The 23076-nt window shown below is 38.1% G+C and overlaps 1 protein-coding gene across 1 annotated transcript in view; it reads left to right on the top strand.

The window, feature by feature from the left end:
• braf (B-Raf proto-oncogene, serine/threonine kinase) overlaps positions 1 to 23076 on the top strand; it is a 319102-nt gene that overhangs the window by 167473 nt on the left and 128553 nt on the right. The window contains exons 10-11 of the mRNA XM_028805204.2: positions 17787 to 17923; positions 19748 to 19865. Coding sequence (XP_028661037.1) covers positions 17787 to 17923; positions 19748 to 19865 — 255 coding nt within the window. The remainder of the gene's footprint in view (positions 1 to 17786; positions 17924 to 19747; positions 19866 to 23076) is intronic.

The following is a 23076-nucleotide window of genomic DNA, read 5'->3' as shown; positions in this document are numbered from 1 at the left end:
GCCCTCCTAGGAGGTGGGCATGTACTAATTTGCAGACCTGCCGCTGGAAGATCCTCGGAACTAACAACAACTTCCGCACCTTCCCCTCATGCTGCGCTACCCCATACAAAATGTCATTTTCTAAGACAAAGTGAGGTCCCTGAGGCATGGGATGAAGCGTGCGTTGGCCATTGACAAGAATGGCTGCTTTTTTGCAAATTTCAGGGAATCATCATTCCATTGTTCCCTTTTATTTATTTATTTTTTTTATTTATTAATTTTATTGTAATCATTCCATACAAATAGATCAGTTAATACAAAAAAGAACTGAAGACAAATCAAACCCCACTCTTGTTCCCTTTTAAAAGAAGCTGGTGTTTCTTTCAATTGGAAGTGTAATTGGGAGAGGGGGTCTGTGCCGAACTCAATAGGCGTGGGGTTCGGTATGTCATACTGGATGGCCGCATTTTCTCCCCGGCAGTATACACGGTGTGGAGGCATCTGGGAATGTATTATCTCCATCCATTTATAGGCCCAAAATCGGTTTCAGAGTGGAAGGTGTTGAACCGCTTTTACTTCTTAGACCAGTCTCACCCCAGGATCATTGGGTATGGAAGATTAGGAAGGACTGCTACAGTCAGATTTTTAGCAATCCCTTGAAACTGATGAAAGAAGAGGTGGACCTGTACCAGTGGGTTTCCCTGTGAATGCAGTTCAGATTGGTCTTGCCCTTGATCCATTGTAGCAGCAACGCATATCAGCAGGCAGCAATAGAAATGTTGCTGCCAGAATCAAATAAAGTGGTGGTTTTCTGGCCATTGATAATTATAACTCCTTCATATGGAGAAGCCAGTGGATTCATAAGTACACAACACCCTTCCTTCCCAATCTCCCTGCATTCCCCTTTGCAGCCAAGAAGCAAATGCGGCCACAAATCCGGGGACTTAGATGCTTGCTCCTGGCGGTGACGGGCAGGCCAATAAGTCGGGACAGATTCTGTCTGGGTTTGACTAAGGGACAGTTCGGTCCTCTCAGATTGTGAGGCCATCCTAATTGTCTCGATGAGCTCCATAAGCTTGAGTATGTTGGTATAGTATTGTCCCCAGACCGGCTGGGTGATATATTCTCGAAAGCTGTTTAGAAACAGGTAGCGACATGTTCCACTATTTGGTGGGCATTGTTTTCTTCTGGCCTTAGCCCACGGCTCACCTTAGCCCATGGGGAAAGGCCTATAAGTGGGTTGGCTGCTCCGGGTCAAATTTCCACTACCATATTACTCTCACCTGCCGGTCTGGGGCATCCCCACATTTAACCAATGGCTCTGCCTTGGTGAGGAGCACTCTCCTCCAAGAAGCCATAATAAGTCCTCTGGGTCTCCCCTGTCTGGACTAGCCCAAATCCGTGGGCCCTTCCCGCACACTCCCCATGGGATTTACATTGTAAAGTTATAACTCTTGGGGACGGAGCTTGCACCTTAGCAACTCAGGTACAGTACTCTTGGTTGTTCCATAAATATGCCACTGTCACAAAAATAAGACAAAAAGAGTCACAGAAAGGTCTGAGGTAGCCACCCCGTATAATGAAGTGGGTTGCAATCAAGGTAAAGCAACAAATTTCACTGAGTTCAAAATGGACCTGGTGCATAGGTAGAAAAATTGCAGTTTTAAAGGCAGACCGAGGAAATTATGTTTTCGGGGCTGGAACCAGAAGTGACTTTGTTGGGGCCAGGCGAGATTTCCCATGAGTGGTGCGCAGGAGAAAAAGAGAAATGGTTAATACACTTCACCCTCCTCTGGTCCGGCATGGAATTTCCTTCATTGGAGCCCTTTAGGTCTGTGACATGGTTTGTAGGCTGAATCGTGGCTTTCTAATGAGAACACCATTAGCAGACTCTTGAACTTAAACCTAAGATGTTCAGGCTTAAAAAGAAAAACATCCAAATAATAAAGACTTTATAACACTCTCCGAACCCCACCTTAGTAATCCACCCCTACCATGTCTAATCATTTTACTCTGATGATGACACTTGGTAGGTTGTTGAAAGCTTAGGAATAAAAATCTATTTTACAATACTTGACTCATTTTACTCCCTTTGCGGATCTGTAGCTATATATATATATATATATATATATATATATATATATATATATATATATATATATATATATATATTCACGGCATTCGTAGTCTGTGTCACAATCTGATTGTATGGGTGGTTACCTATATATATATATATATATATATATATATAATTGATAATATCAATACCCAATCATTTATCTCTATGTATAATCAAACTTACAGAGTTAGTAAACGATGGTGGAAGTTTTTCAAGATTACATATGCATTACTAGATTACGCGCAAAGTAAAAAGAGTTGTAGTCACCTAAAAACATAGAGAAAGTATTAGTATTATATAATATTTGTTGTAATAAATTGCTATAGGTAAAACTGCATTTAGCTACATTTAATTATGGTAATAATGGCCTAAATAAAAGGTCATAAAATGAAATGTACACAACGGGGACATAGCAGCTTATTGTTTCCATTACATCTTTATATTTACATGGCATGTTTAATGTTTACGTGTTATTGTTAAACTGATGATGTATAAATTAATATAAAATTAATAATAGTTATTAAACGAACTTACATTATATTGAATATAATTTTTAATATTGTGTACACATTTATATTTCCATGATACAAAAAAATTTGAGTAGGTTTTTAATTAAAGTACCACTTTCGGTTGCGCACTTCTTTCCTCAAATTTCATATCTAGTTTTTTCTCGTCATTGTAAATATCTATACAAACTTTCAATTAAGTAACTCTATTCAAAACTGTAGTGTGCATGAAAAAATGTGGATGGTTGTGTAAATAAACTACTACTCTGATTGAGAAATGTTTCTCAAATTACATTACTACTTATTTTGCGTCATTTCTAATATGCACACACAATTCAAATCATATATCTTTATTTATAGCCACAGTTTACTTGAAAAAATCTGGTCGCCGGAAATGGCCCAAAAACTGACACGATTCCTTATTGTTGATATAAAGCAGGTGTACAAAATCTCATTGACCTAGGTCAAACTGTTTTTGAGTTATCGTGTTTATACACACACGGACATAATTTCAGAAACAGTATTTTCGGAATCTGGAAGGTCTAAAACATCAAGATTCATCAAAATCTCGATGTCAAATTTATACTATGTATACAAAAAAGTAATAACTAATCAATCTCATAATTGTACGGTATTAATTGCGATTAATTTCATCTAACATTAAAACAGTAATTATGTAAATCATGAAGTAAATATTCAGTGAATCACAAAATTAATGCAGAATCAACACAAAGGATTTTTTAATCATTTAAATGCATAGTTTAAAATTAAACAATGTCCTGATACCTGACTTTTTAACAAAATACTACATGAGCAAGCTAAACCTTAATTTAAATTTCTTTCTAAAAGGCAAGTTGAAAAGAAGGCAATAAGAAAACAAGGCCAATGCATTGTTTCTCACATTGGTATGGCATAAAAGACATAGACGTCTCAAAGTAAAATTAAACAATCAAAATGACTGTAGACATTGAATGCACTGCTAAAGACTGATTTGATTGAAATAAGCATCTCTTAAACGGGCGTATATTAAAATTTGTGTTAAAAATCTGCAAATGCCATCTTTAATTATTTATCACCATCAACGACTTTATAAGTATAGTACTGTGCAAAAGTTTTACGCAGGTGTGAAAAAATGCTGTAAACAAAGAATTCTTTCAGAAATATAAATAATGATTGTTTATTGTTATCAATTTACAAAATGCAAAGTGAGCGAACAAAAGAAAAATCTAAATCAAATCAATATTTGGTGTTATTACCTTTTGCCTTCAAACCAGCATCAATTCTTATAGGTACACTTGCACAATGTCAGGGATTTTATAGGATTATAGTCAGGTGTATGATCAACCAATTCTACCAAACAGGTGCTAATGATCATCAATGTCACACGTAGGTTGAAACACAGTCATTAACTGAAACTGCTGTGTAGGAGGCTTAAAACTGGGTGAGGAACAGCCAAACTCTGTTACCAAGGTGAGGTTGTGGGAGACAGTTTCATGTCATTGCAAGATTGAGCACAGCAACAAGACACAAGGTAGTTATACTGCATCAGCAAGGTCTCTCCCAGACAAAGATTTCAAAGCAGACTGGGGTTTCAAGATGTGCTGTTCAAGCTCTTTTGAAGAAGCACAAAGAAACGGGCAACGCTGAGGATCGTAGGCGCAGTGGTCGGCCAAGGAAACTTAGTGCAGCAGATGAAAGACACATCAAGCTTATTACCCTTCAAAATCGGAAGATATCCAGCAGTGCCATCAGCTCAGAACTGGCAGAAACCAGTGGGACCCAGGTACACCCATCTACTGTCCGGAGAAGTCTGGCCAGAAGTGGTCTTCATGGAAGTGTTGCAGCCAAAAAGCCATACCTCCGATGTGGAAACAAGGCCAAGCGACTCAAGTATGCACGAAAACATAGGAACTGGGGTGCAGAAAAATGGCAGCAGGTGATCTGGACTGATGAGTCAAAATTTGAAATACAGTGATCCCTCGCTATATCGCGCTTCGCCTTTCGCGGCTTCACTCTATCGCTACCTTCTGTGTGCAGCTGCTTAGTGAAGCGCTTGCTGCACGGTGCTTCACATACTTAAAAGCTCAAAGGGCACGTATTGATTTTTCATTCTTTGTTTTTATCTGTCTCTATCTCTCTCTCTCTCTCCCTGCTCCTGACGGAGGGGGTGTGAGCTGCCGCCTTCAACAGCTTTGTGCCGCGGTGCTTCGCATACTTAAGCCAAACAGCCCTATTGATTTGTTTGCTTTGCTCTCTGTTTCTGACAGCCTGTGCTCCTGACACGCACTCCTTTGAAGAGGAAGATATGTTTGCATTCTTTTAATTGTGAGACAGAACTGTCATCTCTGTCTTGTCATGGAGCACAGCTTAAACTTTTGAAAAAGAGACAAATGTTTGTTTGCAGTGTTTAAATAACGTTCCTGTCTCTCTACAACCTCCTGTGTTTCTGCGCAAATCTGTGACCCAAGCATGACAATATAAAAGTAACCATATAAACATATGGTTTCTACTTCGCGGATTTTCTTATTTCGTGGGTGGCTCTGGAACGCAACCCCCGCGATGGAGGAGGGATTACTGTACAGTGAACCCTCGTTTATCATGGTTAATCCGTTCCAGACTCTACCGAAATAAATGAATTTTCGCGAAGTAGGATTCTTTATTTATAAATCGAATATTTTCGCAGTTAGAGTATAGAAAACCTGTTTACGACCTTCTAAATACGTTTTTAACATTATTAGAGCCTCTAGACATGAAATAACACCCTTTAGTCACCATTGCACTCGTATTACCCAATATATTAGACAAAATAAGAGAAAATAAGACATATTAGACGTTACAAATATCATATTATTATTATTGTACTGTACATTTAATTACACACACACACAGTTCTTGCACACAACCACTAACCATTGAAGGCACGAGCTCAGTAGGAGAGTCTTCAGGTTGTAAGCTGGAGCACTGATCGCACCCTCAGAGGACACAGACGCCCCTGGGAAAACCCCTGAAACAGCTGACAGTCTACCTTCACATTGCTCCTTACCCTTCTTGCTTGCGCTATAACGCGCGATAAACCTCTCATGCGGTACTCCGCTTACTTAAAAGTATTGTGCAGCGCCTCTCAGCTTTGGAATTGGTTGTTTTGTTTCTCTCTCTCTCTGTCTCTCTCACACAGACATTCTGTGCTCCTGGCGGAACTGTCATCTCTGACTTGTCATGGAGCACATTTAAACTTTTGAAAAGAGACAAATGTTTGTTTGCAGTACTTTGAATAAAGTTCTTTTTTTTTCTACAACCTCCTGTGTCAACCTCCTGTGTCTCCTCCTGTGCAAATTTGTGACCCAAGCGTGACAAGGTGGTGCAGTATCTTCAGCAGGTGCATCGTTGTCTTCTTCCACTGAAGGAGTACTAGGAGTAGGCAGTGGGTGTCTGAGTGCGCGGCTGAAGAACATCTTGATAGGCAGTTGCTGGCGCTGTCTTTTCATATGCGTGAGGAGGCTTTTGTAGGGTATTGCCATCTTTGATCATATCCAAGAGTTTCACCTTCTCCTGGATGGTAAGCATCTTCCTCCTGCACTTAGTTTCATTGTCAGAAGGCTTAGAAAAAGCAGCACGTTTAGGAGCCATCGTGGGGCTTAGATAAAAGTTCTCAGAAAGCGCATGCGTAGTGACGTAAGCATGTATGAGAAAAAATCGTGATAGAGTGAAGCCGCGAAAGTCGAAGCGTGATATAGCGAGGGATCACTGTATTTGGCTGTAGCAGAAGTCAGTTTGTTCGTCGAAGGGCTGGAGAGCGGTACAATAATGAGTGTCTGCAGGCAACAGTGAAGCATGGTGGAGGTTCCTTGAACGTTTGGGGCTGCATTTGTGCAAATGGAGTTGGAGATTTGGTCAGGATTATTGGTGTTCTCAATGCTGAGAAATACAGGCAGATACTTATCCATTATGCAATACCATCAGGGAGGCGTATGATTGGCCCCAAATTTATTCTGCAGCAGGACAACGATCCCAAACATACAGCCAAAGTCATTAAGAACTATCTTCAGCGTAAAGAAGAACAAGAAGTCCTGGAAGTGATGGTATGGCCCCCACAGAGCCCTGATCTCAACATCATCGAGTGTGTCTGGGATTACATGAAGAGACAGAAGGATGTGAGGAAGCCTATATCCACAGAAGATCTGTGGTTAGTTCTCCAAGATGTTTGGAACAACCTACCAACCGAGTTCCTTCAAAAACTGTGTGCAAGTGTACCTAGAAGAATTAATGCTGTTTTGAAGACAAAGGGTGGTCACACCAAATATTGATTTGATTTAGATTACTCTTTTGTTCATTCACTGCATTTTGTTGATTGATGAAAATAAATGATTAACACTTCCATTTTTGAAAGTATTCTTTGTTTACAGCATTTTTTCACACCTGCCTAAAACTTTTGCACAGTACTGTAAATTCTAAACAAGTGTTTTTCAACTGCTGCACAGTGAGAGCTACCCAGGTATGCCATATGGGACCGGCTATATTAGTGGGCAAAAGGACGACGCAGAAATTGAGTCCAAAATGCTCACTTAGTGCTGTGTCTGGAAATGCCAACCTTCAGGCTGCTTCTTTTTTTTTTGCCTCCGTCTCACCCTGCAGACAGTTTAGCAAATGTATAGATTTAATGTTTTTGTGGTTGGTGGAATCGTGGTGTGCCTTGGGATTTTTTGGGTTACAAAAAGTGTGCCACCACAGGAAAAAAAGGTTAGAAAACACTGTTCTAATTATACTGTTGCTCCTGGTACACTATAGTAAGTTCTCTGTAGCTACTATCTTGCTTAAAAACACAACATGAAAAAAAAAAGTGTGTGAAATTTTTACATTCACTACTTTTCTTTAATATTTCTGCAGGACTACGATAAACTCTCCCTTCCTCCCACTCCCCTGCACCTATGTTGGTATGTATAAATCAAGGGTATGAATACCATTACCACATACTGACAACCACATAATCTATATATATAATTCACTAAGCCGGAAGACAAGTAGCCACCCATGGAAAGCGGGCGTGGATTCACTAAGCCGCCGACAAGTAAGACACCCATGGCGCACGCAGGAAGGAGCCACGCCCACCAACTCTAAGACCATTGGATACGACGACAACTCGCAGAGCCACGCCCACCAACTCGGACGCGACGCCTCAGAAAACATGCCGTCATTTCTGTTTGTCTGTGCCACAGTCCACATGCAGCTCTGAGCCACGTTGACTTTTCATTAGTCAACCTCAGTGGAACCTTGGTTCACACAGAGGGCAGCGCCAGAGAGAGAGACAGGCACACACAGGCAGCGCGAGAGAGAGAGACAGAGGCACACACAGGCAGCCCGAGAGAGAGAGCCGCGCACACACAGGCAGCGCAACAGAGAGAGCCCCGCAATCCTTTAAAACTGAGGTTAAAACACAATGAAGGAAGCAGTCTTTAAAAACCAATAAGCCCTGTTCCTCTTTTTCATTAGCGTCTCACCTGCTTCACCGCCCTGCAACAGTCGAGATGCTTTCTCAGCAGCTGACCTTCTCTGTGCCTGACTCCACTACTGTCAGTCGCCTGATTAAAAATGGTGAACTCCTGCAATGTTACTATCTTGATTGGCTTTTACATAAAGTTCGGATTTGTTCAAATGTTCCTTTTTTTCCCCCTGTGCTTAAAACTCATTAAAAAAAAAAAGTGTTTATACAACTGCTGCAATGTTAGAGAGAGAGGGCTCGCCTGCTTCTGAGAGACAGAGGGGGAGGGGGCTCCTGTGCTGCTGAGAGAGAGAGGGGGTGGCTGGGGAGGCTCGAGTGCTGCTGAGAGAGAGAGAGGGCTGGGGAGGCTCGCGTGCTGCTGAGAGAGAGAGCCTGCGCATGCAGGGAGCCTGGGTTTTTTACCCCTGTGCTTAAAACTCATTTAAAAAAAAAGTGTTTATACAACTGCTGCAATGTTACAGAGAGAGAGAGAGCTTGTGTGCTTCTGAGAGACAGAGGGGAAGGGGGCTCGCGTGCTGCTCAGAGAGAGACAGAGAGAGAGCCTGCGCATGCAGGGAGCCTGGGTTTTTTTCCCCCTGTACTTAAAACTCATTTTAAAAAAAGTGTTTATACAACTGCTGCAATGTTACAGAGAGAGAGGGCTCCCATGCTTCTGAGAGACAGAGGGGGGAGGGAGCTCGCGTGCTGCTGAGAGAGAGCCTGCGCGTGCATCTGAGCAAAGACAATTTCCTGTTAGATTTGCCTTTGCAATGACAATAAGGCACAGGGCCAAACTTTCAAAAAGATGTGAATGTATCTGCCAAAACCAGTTTTCAGTCACGGACAGTTGTATGTTGCTCTCTCCAGAGTTCCATCTTTTCATTCACTTACTGGTATGCCTGCAGGAACACGTGCAGCGAGCGAGCGAGAGAGAGCGAGCGACACACACACGCATACAGGTGAGCGAGAGAGAGAGCGCTGGACGCATAAGAATAATAATACTTCATTACATTGATATACCGGTGTTTTCAGTATTCAAAGCGCTATCCACACAGGGAGAAACCGGGAAGCGAACCCAAAATCTTCCACAGTCTCCTTACTGCAAAACAGCAGTACTACCATTGTACTACAAGGCAGTTAAAGAATGCACCGGCCTCAATTTTGTTTTCACTTCTGTTTACAGCGATCGGATCGTAGCGTGCATTGTTGCAATATTACTTTTCTTGGTGGCTTATTACATTATGGATGTTTCACATGTTAATTTTTTTCCCTGTGCTTAAAAGACATTAAAAAAGTGTTTCTCAACTCTGACACCGGAACAACTCAGTACGCAAGCTATATTAAGCGTCAACAACGAAGACTCGCTACACCTTAATGAACAAGTGCTGAAACTTATCCCTACCGACGAAGTAACTTTCACCAGCGTGGCCTCCATCGTCACAGACGATCCCGCTTTCAGTCACGGACAATTGTATGTTGCTCTCTCCAGAGGTCCATCTTTTCATTCACTCACAGTGGTATCCACAAACCCACCCCATTTGGACAACTGTGTCGTTCAGCAAGTGTTCACCCATCAATACATAATTATGCGGCGTATGTTACGCCGCGGGTTGGCTAGTCACAAATATTATCGCATTAACTTTCCCAGGCCTTATATATACAGTATATAGAGGTAGGATTTAGGATAGATTTCCACAACAAGTAGTTTTCCATGTTACAGATGGGCAAGGAGGTTATAGGGAAAATTTGGCCACCGTTGCATTTGGTTCTTAATCTCAATATATTTACTTTGCTACTTTCTTTCCTGGCAAGCATATCCATTAGGGCTTTTGTATTAATGTCAATCCTGCAAGCAGATTTTGAAGGAATAGCAGTGAGTGCCAACTTTCTTTCTTCTAGATCACAATACGATAGGACACATTGATGATTTGAAGTATCATACTGTTTTTAAACTTGTGTTGTTCATGCAAAAAAAGGATCACTAATCTACAGATTTTATGTATAGGGTAAACTCGCTAATGTTGTGCTTATAGTGACTACATATTGATTACATCAATTTTTCAAAATTAATGCAAGTACAATGTTAACTGCCTCTGAAATATCTGTTTTTTTTTTTTTGTTTGGTTATTTTAGAAAACAGTACATTTTAAAAACTGGTTGGTTAATTGACATTTCTCTGCTGACAAAGCAATTGTTATTAGATGTAACCATCCAGTTTTTTTCATTTTAGCTTTGCCTAGTATGAATCAATGGGGTAGTGTGTGCAAGTGTAACTTGCAGTAGTTTGGCATATATCTAGTCCCATTATAATTTCTTCTTGATGCTGTTTGTGAAGGCTTTTCCTTCCCACAGTCATATAATATAAAACACAAGTGAAATCTTTGTGACTAATGTGAACTGCATCCTAATTTTATTTAAATATTGATGGGAAGGGCAGAGTTGGTCAGCTGAACTACAACGTTACAGAGGTCTAGTGCCCAGCATAGAACCTTTTCCCAATCCAGAGTGACATTGTTTTGTATTTGAAGTACTGCAAAATAGATATGGTACCACTGCCTATAAAAAGTGCTCATCCTCTTTTTCATGTGGTGTTGTTTTATGAAATTACATTAGTCTTTTTTTTTTTTCAAGAAAGGTATGTTACAAATATGTTACAATTATTAAACACAATATAATTGATTACCTAAGTTGACTCCCTTTACTGTGACATACCAAAATCATTACTGGTGCCACCAGATGGTTTGCAAGGTCATACTGTATAATTAGTTACATGGAGGTCACTTTATTAGTAACTTGGATATCTCCTGTGTGAGCATCAAGACAGAGGAACATGTTAGACAATTTTGTGACAAGGTTGTTCAAAGGTTCCAGCAAAAGGATGGACATAAGAAAATCTGTAAGTCACTGAATAGTCATTCAGTTCAGTGTATTTTTGTATAGCCAGTGCTGGTTCAGATGACTGTAATAAGTTCAGAGGTAAATGCATTTAAAAGTTTGCAAATTACTAGCTGCATGATGAATACACAAAGACACAGGTTTGTTTAAACACAGGAGGGAAAACAGTTCCAAACTGATTAATATAAATGGAACTTAACAATATCAGTCCATTTGCATTATAATTAAACATAAATGGAAAGAGCATGGTATAGCTGTAAACCTATGTAGAGCAGGGCATTCTCAAAAAACAGATTAACCCTGCAAGCAGTGCAGTAGTGAGGGATGCCTCCAAGAGATATATAACAACTCTGAAGGAGAAACAAGCTTCCATGGCTGAGATGGCAGAGACTGTGCATATTATAACTGTTGACCAGGTGCTTCACCATTTGTAGCTTTATGGAAAAGTGACGCTTTCAAATGACATTTTGGCTAGAGTTTGCCATAAGGGACGTGGGAAAATCCAACATTGAGTGGAAGAGGTTTCTATGTTTGGAGGAGACTAGAATTGAGGTCTTTGGACATCACACTAAACAGTTTGTTTGGTGTAAGCCAAATGCTGCATATCAATGAAAAACACACCATCCCCATCTCTGCAGCAGGAAACGGAATATTGTGAAGGTTTAGGATAAAATGAATGCAAAAGAAAATGGAAATTCTGAATGGAAAACTGCAGTCTGCAAGAGAATTGCGACTTGGATTTGGGTGATTTATTTTCCAATAAGACAACAATCTCAATCATCAAGGTAGAACTAAACAATATTATTGTCCTAGGCTGTCCAAGTCAAAACCTCATGCAGCTTAACAGAGCTTAAGCAGTTTTTCAAAGAAAAATTGGAAACATTGCATTGTCCTTATGTACAAACCTTATAAGACCTATATTTGGTGTAAAATAGACTTGCATCCTTCTCTGTATTATTCCTATTCCAGAGAACAATAAGTTTGTTAATTTAGAGTTGCCAGTCAATTATATTAGCATACGTTTGTAATGTGAGAGGAAGCCTGTTTGGACATATGGAGAATGCACAGATTCCATGTGGACAGTGATCAGGCTAGGATTTGAACTCTGGAGCTGCATTCTTGAAAATGATTTTATGTAATTTTTCCTAAAATAATTTACATTTTGATGGAAATCCAGAATTATGTTTTTTACCTTCTAATTTTTGTATTTGTCACCATCATTCATTTATATTTTTGCTCATTTTTGCTGCAGCACTTGACTACTTAAATCTGACATATTTAATATTTTATTTTAATGTTAATGTAGTCAAAATACATTTACACTGCATCTTGTATATGTAATTGACTAAACAATTAGTAATGTTAAGTTTATCAAATATGTAACTTTTTTATGTTTATGGCATCTTTTTCATTATTGTAAAAAATACATTTTGCTAAAATGTAATTATATTACTATGACAAAGGACAATACACATACTAAACACAATATATTGCACACTCTTCATAACTGATAGAAATAGCTATTAAGGGTTTAGCTGAAAATTTTAGAGTAATTTTAGAGTAATGCATTTTTCACATGCAGTATAAAATATTCTTGACGCCATTCACGTGGAGCACAGAGATAGAGGTTGAAAACTGAAATCACATACAGTCTTTTTGAATACACAGAAATTTTGTGGTAGTAGGGTGGTTTGTTTACATTCGAAAGGTGCATAGGGTTCATTGAAACCCTTGTAAGAGATTCAGGATTGTGAATAAAGAACGCATGCTATATATTGTGTAAATACAAAGCATTATTCAAGTTTATGCTGTTGCTCATACTTATCTCTTGACAAGGAAAATTTTTAGACATTACATTTTTTAAATCAACATTAAACGTAGGACTATTTTGACCATTATTACTTTTTAATTTAACACTAGTACATGAAACGGGTGAGGCAGAAACCAATGTCAAACATCTTGCTACGTTCATTGCTACCTCAATCATAAAGCCTTCACAAAGTTAGTAACACTTAGTTTCTGTTAGTTTTGAGTGAAAAATTAAAATAGTCTTTGAGGTAATTACTTGGAATATTTTTTGCTTAAAAAGGATAAAGTTTTATAGAATCCTTTTTAAAGCAATTTTAAATAGCCCTTTCTTTATTTGGAGGTGGAGTTGTATTAATCTGAACGACTCAGTTTTCTGTGGTATGATGACTTGTTTGAAACTGAGCTTATTTTAAAATTAAAAGAAATCAACAAACATCTGAGAAAAAGCTGCTGGAGGATATTTTTAAATGTTCCCTTCATTTTATCCCTTTTATCGTGATTAATCGGGTCATGGTTAACTTTTTTGCTTTTGAGTAGCTATCCATCCTAAAATGCTATTTTTTTATGTTACTTACCCCATGTATTTTATAGTGGTGACTGAGAAAAATCTTTAATCTCATGTTTTCATGGAAAATTGAGAGAAAATGTTTATAACATAATAGAATAGTGACCAAGTCTGTTGAATGGCAAATGATGTGAAAAACATCCATGGAAGAAAGAAAGAAAAAAAAAAAAACTTGCGTTACACATGTTGCACAATCCATATTTCAGATATCCAGTCCTATACTCAAAAAGTGCAAAATGCATACTTTTTTTGCTAAAATATCATTAAATAATTAATTCCAGAATGATCAATGCACATCATAAATAGGAAATTAAAGCCCCTTTTTGAATTGAAGACCCACCTCTCCCCCTCATTCATTGGGGAAGAGTTCTGTCTTCAAATTAAAAAGTCCATAACATGAGTGTTTAGTTTTGTGTTTATGATGCACTCTGATCAAACTGGAAGCAACTATTTAATAATATTTCAGGAAAAAAAATCACGCGTTTGCAAATTTTCAGCTTACAATTGGCTAACTGACATGTGGATTATTCAACCCAAATAACATGATATATACAGTACTGTGCAAAAGTTTTAGGCAGGTGTGAAAAAATGCTGTAAACAAAGAATGCTTTCAGAAATATAAATGATTGTTTATTGTTAAGAATTTACAAAATGCAAAGTGAGCGAACAAAAGAAAAATCTAAATCAAATCAATATTTGGTGTTACTACCTTTTGCCTTCAAACCAGCATCAATTCTTATAGGTACACTTGCACAAAGTCAGGGATTTTGTAGGATTATAGTCAGGTGTATGATCAACCAATTATACCAAACAGGTGCTAATGATCATCAATGTCACATGTAGGTTGAAACACAGTCATTAACTGAAACAGAAACAGCTATGTAGGAAGCTTAAAACTGAGTGAGGAACAGCCAAACTCTGCTACCAAGGTGAGGTTGTGGGAGACAGTTTCATGTCATTGCAAGATTGAGCACAGCAACAAGACACAAGGTAGTTATACTGCATCAGCAAGGTTTCTCCCAGACAAAGATTTCGAAGCAGACTGGGGTTTCAAGATGTGCTGTTCAAGCTCTTTTGAAGAAGCACAAAGAAACGGGCAACGTTGAGGATCATAGACGCAGTGATCAGCCAAGGAAACTTAGTGCAGCAGATGAAAGACACATCAGGCTTATTACCCTTCGAAATCGGAAGATATCCAGCAGTGCCATCAGCTCGGAACTGGCAGAAACCAGTGGGACCCAGGTACACCCATCCGGAGAAGTCTGAGAAGTCTGGCCAGAAGTGGTCTTCATGGAAGAGTTGCAGCCAAAAAGCCATACTTCCGACGTGGAAACAAAGCCAAGCGACTCAAGTATGCACGAAAACATAGGAACTGGGGTGCAGAAAAATGGCAGCAGGTGCTCTGGACTGAAGAGTCAAAATTTGAAATATTTGGCTGTAGCAGAAGGCAGTTTGTTCGTCGAAGGGCTGGAGAGCGGTACAATAATGAGTGTCTGCAGGCAACAGTGAAGCATGGTGGAGCTTCCTTGAACGTTTTGGGCTGCATTTCTGCAAATGGAGTTGGAAATTTGGTCAGGATCAATGGTGTTCTCAATGCTGAGAAATACAGGCAGATACTTATCCATCATGCAATACCATCAAGGAGGTGTATGATTGGCCCCAAATTTATTCTGCACAGGACAACGACCCCAAACATACAACCAAAGTCATTAAGAACTATCTTCAGCGTAAAGAAGAACAAGAAGTCCTGGAAGTGATGGTATGGCCCCCACAGAGCCCTGATCTCAACATCATCGAGTGTGTCTGGGATTACATGAAGAGACAGAAGGATGTGAGGAAGCCTACATCTACAGAAGATCTGTGGTTAGTTCTCCAAGATGTTTGGAACAACCTACCAGCCGAGTTCCTTCAAAAACTGTGTGCAAGTGTATCTAGAAGAATTGATGCTGTTTTGAAGGCAAAGGGTGGTCACGCCAAATATTGATTTGATTTAGATTTCTCTTTTGTTCATTCACTGCATTTGTTGATTGATGAAAATAAATGATTAACACTTTCATTTTTGAAAGCATTATTTGTTTACAGCATTTTTTCACACCTGCCTAAAACTTTTGCACGGTACTGTGTGTGTGTGTGTGTGTGTGTGTGTGTGTGTGTGTGTGTGTGTGTGTGTGTGTGTGTGTATGTGTATATATATATATATATATATATATATATATATATATATATATATGTATATAATATACAGTGCATCCTGAAAGTATTCACAGCGCATCACTTTTTCCACATTTCCTTATGTTACAGCCTTATTCCAAAATGGATTAAATTCATTTCTTTCCTCAGAATTCTAAACACAACACCCCATAATGACAACATGAAAAAAGTTTACTTCAGGTTTTTGTTAATTTATTAAAAAATAAAAAAAACCGAGAAATCACATGTGCATAAGTATTAACAGCCTTTGCTCAATACTTTGTCGATCCACCTCTGGCAGCAATTACAGCCTCAAGTCTTGTTGAATATGATGCCACAAGCTTGGCACACCTATCCTTGGCCAGTTTCGCCCATTCCTCTTTGCAGCACCTCTCAAGCTCCATCAGGTTGGATGGGAAGTGTCGGTGCACAGCCATTTTAATATCTCTCCAGAGATGTTCAATTGGATTCAAGTCTGGGCTCTGGCTGGGCCACTCAAGGACATTCACAGAGTTGCCCTGAAGCCACTCCTTTGATATCTTGGCTGTGTGCTTAGGGTCGTTGTCCTGCTGAAAGATGAGTCGTCACCCCAGTCTGAGGTCAAGAGTGCTCTGGAGCAGGTTTTCATCCAGGATGTCTCTGTACATTGCTGCAGTCATCTTTCCCTTTATCCTGACTAGTCTCCCAGTTCCTGCCACTGAAAAACATCCCCACAGCATGATGCTGCCACCACCATGCTTCACTGTAGGGGATGGTATTGGCCTGGTGATGAGCGGTGCCTGGTTTCCTCCAAACGTGACGCCTGGCATTCACACCAAAGAGTTCAATCTTTGTCTCATCAGACCAGAGAATTTTCTTTCTCATGGTCTGAGAGTCCTTCAGGTGCCTTTTGGCAAACTTCAGGTGGGTTGCCATGTGCCTTTTACTAAGGAGTGGCTTCCGTCTGGCCACTCTACCATACAGGCCTGATTGGTGGATTGCTGCAGAGATGGTTGTCCTTCTGGAAGGTTCTCCTCTCTCCACAGAGGACCTCTGGAGCTGTGATCGGATTCTTGATCACCTCCCTGACTAAAGCCTTCTCCCCCAATCGCTCAGTTTAGATGGCCGGCCAGCTCTAGGAAGAGTCCTGGTGGTTTCGAACTTCTTCCACTTATGGATGATGGAGGCCACTGTGCTCATTGGGACCTTCAAAGCAGCGGAAATTTTTCTGTAACCTTCCCCAGATTTGTGCCTTGAGACAATCCTGTCTCGGAGGTCTACAGACAATTCCTTTGACTTCATGCTTGGTTTGTGCTCTGACATGAACTGTCAACTGTGGGACCTTATATAGACAGGTGTGTGCCTTTCCAAATCATGTCCAATCAACTGAATTTACCACAAGTGGACTGCAATTAAGCTGCAGAAACATCTCAAGGATGATCAGGGGAAACAGGATGCACCTGAGCTCAATTTTGAGCTTCATGGCAAAGGCTGTGAATACTTATGTACAGTACATGTGCTTTCTCAATTTTTTTTATTTTTAATAAATTTGCAAAAACCTCAAGTAAACTTTTTTCACGTTGTCATTATGGGGTGTTGTGTGTAGAATTCTCAGGGAAAAAATTAATTTAATCCATTTTGGAATAAGGCTGTAACATAACAAAATGTGGAAAAAGTGATGCGCTGTGAATACTTTCCGGATGCACTGTATAATTTTTTTTTTCCATGGATGTTTTACCATATATTTTGCCGTAGTACAGCATTGGTCATTATTGGTTTGGCTTTTATGACATAATCCCTCCATTACTCTCCACCACTACAAAGTAGCTAGGGTAAGTAACATAATAAAATAATATTTTTGGGTGGAGTATTTCTTTAATGTTTACATATATAATTTTATATAATACGCAATATTTTTGTTTATTAGTTATAACTGTTTTTAAATCTATTACCATTATCCTATTTTGAATAGTTTTGAGTAGTCAATGTGTTAAATTGTTTCATTTTGAAAATTTGAGTTATTGATTTATATTTGTTCTCCTCCCTATTCCTAGTCTTTGTTTCTTTTATTCTGTATTACATAGAACATAATGCTGCCCTGGTGTCAAGTTGTTGTGCATGCTTCCCTTTATGAATGCACTGAAAACAATGTCCCTTATGTTTCTTATGGTTCCTTTTCTTGCATGCCTCTTTTTAAGTTAGCTATATGTATATATTTGTTTAATCTTGAACAGTACTCATAATTTCCACATGTGTTTCTACTTGTAGGATCATCAACTGGTCTGTCAGCTACACCTCCAGCATCCCTACCAGGATCTTTAACAAATGTGAAAGCACTACAAAAATCTCCTGCTCAGCAGAGGGAGCGCAAGTCATCTTCCTCATCTGAAGATCGCAATAAAATGGTATGTCGTCATAGTAGGTTGTCAATGCTCTTTACAATGTAAATTTCAAGAGGGAACTATTATCCAGTTATTTACTCCATGAAAAAATGTTACATATCATTTAGCATTTAATTGTTTAATACTTTTTCATAACATTGGCAGTAGACATTTTGTCCCAAAAGAGCATTTTTTTTGCATTTGAATAAATGTAGATTTTTTTTTCATAGTAACATTTTAAAAATGTTTATTACTCTCAGTGAATCTAATCCTCAGTGTTCATTCTTGTTTTGTTATCTTCCGTTATGTTAAAGCATGGGAAGGATATAGAAACTGAAAATAGGGAGTGCTCAGTCCAATGATCTGAACTCAGAATTTTAGAGCGAGACTGTGTGGCATTGCACCACTGTGCTGTCCATTTAAAGTTGAATATTTTATTGAATTACTATAATAATTGAGATTATTTGCTTTAATAACCTCTATGAGCAGACCCAATTCTACATATTTTCTTCATTTGTTTGATTTACTGTTTAATTGTGTGTTGTTTTAGTTTGTGTAAAATTAATTATGATGGTAGAGAACTGAAAGGGATCTACAGTACATATCACCTTTTTATCTTTTTTTGTGCTTTGAGATTTATTTCTCTGGTACTATCATTAGTCTGTTATTGTGATCCTGAAATGTCCCTCAGGATTAACATCAGTTTCCATCAAGTATAAATTATTTGTTGCAGATCACTGATTTGGCAGACTTGTATGTTAACAGCAATTTCGTAAAAATATAACAGCAGACAGGGATACATTTTTAGGAAACAAATTAAATGACAACATGAACATAACTATTTCAACAGGGTTTAGGTCCCTTGCTGTTATTTAGTGAAGCTTATCCAATACTTAGCACCAAAACCTCTTTCACATTCCTATGTTTCTCCTCTCAGCAGTTAAAGATTTGTCAGTGGATCTTGAAAGTAGTCTTCTATCATTTTTAGATATCGTGCTTAGTGAAATTACAGTAATGCATATTTTTATGATTCTGCCTTATTTAAAAGTTTTGTCTGCTTAGAATACATTTTTCTATGGAGTTGTTTCCTGTTTTTGAAGGTTTGAAGTATCACATATTCTCTGTGTATGGGTAATTTGGCAATTCCTAGTTTCTAATATTTTTTAACATGGTTTCATTTTTCTGCGGCGTCATTTTGCCCTCCTATTTCTGCAATACCTTGCACAGTTGCTGGGGATTTGGTCTTGGAGGTTGTTCCATTTTACATCACCATTGTGATGATTTATAAATTGCCACCGCATGCTTAACGCCATTGAATATTGTGGATAAACAAAGAAATTTTTCGTGCAATTTTTGGTGGAGTTTAAGGAAAAAGAATTTATTGGTTTGTGTTTTACTTTGAGTTTGGTTAGAGTTTTCAATTTTGAAGACAGTTTAATAGCCTTTTCTTGTTTTGATATCAGAAATATTCTTGCAGTACAATTCTCTAGATCTTCTCAGCTTCTGTCTGCTCAGTTCCACACACAGTGATCTAAAAGGAGGAAGGCCTTTGTTCCATTTTTAATTTTATAAAAAAGTATCCCAATAGTTCATACCACCTTGTTATTATCACCTTTCTTTTTAAGATATGGAATCAGTCAGGCAATACTAGGAGGTGTGACTGAATTTTCCAAAGTTTGCAGGTTCTTCAAAGTATTGTTTAAAATAAAAGTATGTCTTCCATTTTTATAGTAACTGTCCTGTTTTTAAGTAAATCAGTATTTAAGTAAATGAACAGAGAGATTGATGCTTAGATCTAAATTTACCAGCTGGTAACAGTGGTTTTTTTTTTTTTTTTTCCGGATTTAGAAAACACTTGGTAGAAGAGATTCAAGTGATGACTGGGAAATTCCAGATGGGCAAATCAATATGGGTCAGAGGATTGGTTCTGGTTCCTTTGGAACTGTTTACAAAGGAAAATGGCATGGTAAGTACATTTGGATTTAGTTTCTCATTTCACATTCACACATTACCCTGTTTTTATAAGTTGATTGTTTTATGTATTTAAAAACAGAAACTGGCCAAAAATGTTTTTTCAATCTTAGTTTTTAAAGGAAAATTAGTCAAAACCAAGCATAAAAACGTTATTTTGGTGCATTAATCTATATCTGGCAAAATCCAAAGCAGGTAATTAATTAAGATTTAAAAACCTGCTCACTCTTTAAATCTTGTAGTTGATTAAAATCCCATGCAAACAATAGAGGAAATATACTGGTTCCATACAACAGAAATTGAGTGAGGGATTCAAACAGAGAACACTGGATTTGAGCAGTTGCAATGGTAGCCACTGTGCCTTTGTGTCCTCTAATATAAATACAAGGCATGGCAGTAAAAAAACATGTCCTCGTTCTGTGAATTGATACAACCATAAGACAAAAGTTTGCTCATAAAAATTAAGATTACCTTATTACCTGTATAGACTGCATTGAAGATCAATACATGTGCAAAAACAGAAGGCCACTGCCCTGTCATCATAGCATGCTAGCTCACTAAATTAAACAGTACCTTACACAGGCAATAGAAAAAACACTTACTCAAAAAAAAGAAACAACTCACTTATTAATGCAAAAAAAAATTAATACAAGATAGAAACGTTTAAGGTATTCTTTCTAGACACTATAAAATATGCTCAAACAGATTGTTTAGTGATGCTGTATGTATAAATATAGTACACAGCAATTTATATCATTTTACAGAGTTTGACCTGAATGAGAACCAATGTTGATCTAAATTTGTACGCGGTGTGTAAAACTATGTCACATTAAAAAAGAAGGCGTTTACTTTATTTCTGCACCCCTGGGCTTTTAATTTTAAAATACCTTGCAATTCACTTGTTACTCACCTACTAATGTATTTTCTGACTCTTGTGAGGAATTGAAACATGTTCTTGCAGTAATGTTGTCAAGGCAGAGACCAACCAGGCATAGGCACAGTAATCGCTCTCATTAGTACAGTCACTACAGACACTGATAAGTCTTTAGGCTATTCATGAGATTCTGTGCCTAAAACCCACATGTTTATTTTTTTGTTTTAGAGATACTCATTATTGTAAGTTCCTTATTGCCATGTACTTTCTTTTTTGTAGCTGCCCTTTAACAGACAAACAATCAAAACACTTTTCATGGATCACACAAGAATATAGTTTAAAACAGCAAAATCAAAAATGCACTTCTGTATTGTTTATAGCAGGAGTCTCCAACTCTGTGTCCAGGAGTGGTACTGTGGCTGCAGATTTTCATTCAAACCCTTTCCTTAATTAATGACCAGTTTTTGCTGCTAATTAACACTCTTCCTTAATTTCAGTTGGCTTGCTATTTAAGACTCAGAATCATTAATTGTTTCTTTTTTGCTTAATTAACAGACAAGCAGTAATGAGATCTAAAACAAGCCAATACATGAACAGCAACCTGTATCCATTGTCCAGTATCTGATAATAGAGAAAGGGGAAGGTCTCAGCAATGTTTTTCTGCTCGGGTCCACAAAACATTTTAGTGGTTTTCTTAGGAAAAAAAGAAGATCAACAGTTTTGGAAATCTCTGCTCTAGCAGAGTGAGATCACCAACAAGCCATGACATTAAACTACGGACTGAATAAACAACAGGAATTGACTCCTAATTAAGAAACTGGTTGGAGTTTGAAGCCCTGACTTGATAGGTCATCTGTTGGATCACTTCACATCACTTCAGTTCTGTTTCAGTGACATTTAAGGGAACAATGAAGCAATTCAGTTATGGAATCTTTAAAAAAAAATGGTACCTAATTAAGGAAAGGGTTAGAATGAAAACCTGCAATCACAGTAGTGCTCCAGGACTGGGGTTGAAGTTTTATACAAAAATATGACAGTAACCCTGACACAATAATTTTTTTTTATTCAATCAGGTATCTAATTATAAATGCTGTATAGAATGAATGGGCACAAATTCCGACAGAAACACTCAAAAATCCTGTGGAAAGCCTTCCAAGAATAGTTGAAGTTGTTACAGTTGCAAAGGGCGGACCAACTCCATATTAAAGTCTATGTATTTGAATGCAATTTCATTAAAGTGCCTATTGTTATAATGGTCAGATGTCCCAGTACTTTGGTCCATATAATGTATGTAATTTAGTTCATGAAATTAGATATATATACCATCAGAGATTAGATGAGTTTTTATAAGATTACCTAAAAAACAAAGACATCAACCTGTTCAGATTACAGAACCGTAAGTCCGATGAGATAAAGATATTCTAAGAGAAACTAATGTAAAATTGAAAAAGAAATAAACTCAAAGCAAGAAGAGAAGGCTTCAGTTTAAGAACAGCATTGGTCAGGGTAAAGATGTGTGTAAAGGTTTCATTGACTACCAGAAAGCAGTTGATCAGATACAAATGATAAACTGGTTACAACAATTGGATATTGATTCAAAATGTGTATGATTAGTTCATAGTCTTCATTGAAGTCATTCAAATAGATGATAGTTTATGCCCAGAAATTTGGATTTTGGCATGACTTCAGCAGAGATGAGTTCTTTCACTTCATCTGTTCAATTTATATACAGAAAGTACTGTATCTTTAATAGCAAAGGAGTAAGGATTGGTGGAGTTGTTTTTAATTACTTAGTACAAACTGAAGACATTGTGTTGACAACAGAAATTGAATTGCTGGAGATTTCGTATATTTATGAAGTGGAAATATAATTTTGTGTGAACGTGAAGAAGACAAAGAGCATGTTGGTACAAAGAAATGGTACAGTGCCAAGGATCACAATTAATCTAGAAAACACAGAGGAAGTTAAGAACATTTACATACCTGGGACATACAATTGAACAGAGATATCTAGAGGTATGTTTAATGACATGTAAAAGATTCTTAATACTAGAATTACCAAAGCTTATGAGAAAACTCGTAAATCCGGCCCACCTTAAATCCACTCGCACGTCTCCATTCAGCATCTTTTGTCTTGTAAATGTGTCGATAAGCAGCAAGCAGCCTGCTATACCATCGCCCGCCCACCGCCGGAGAAACTGCAAAAACCTCTCCCAACTGAAGCCTTGTTTATCAGTGAGTCAGGTACCTAGGCTAAAAAATATATTGTTATTCGGAACACATACATTTCACGTGTGTTCCGTGTCTACAAAGATCTGTGTAAGTGTAGGAT

The sequence above is a fragment of the Erpetoichthys calabaricus genome, chromosome 1 (genome assembly GCF_900747795.2).
Source record: "Erpetoichthys calabaricus chromosome 1, fErpCal1.3, whole genome shotgun sequence".
Taxonomy (NCBI): Eukaryota; Metazoa; Chordata; class Cladistia; order Polypteriformes; family Polypteridae; genus Erpetoichthys; species Erpetoichthys calabaricus.
This window is presented reverse-complemented; position numbering and strand designations above follow the sequence as displayed.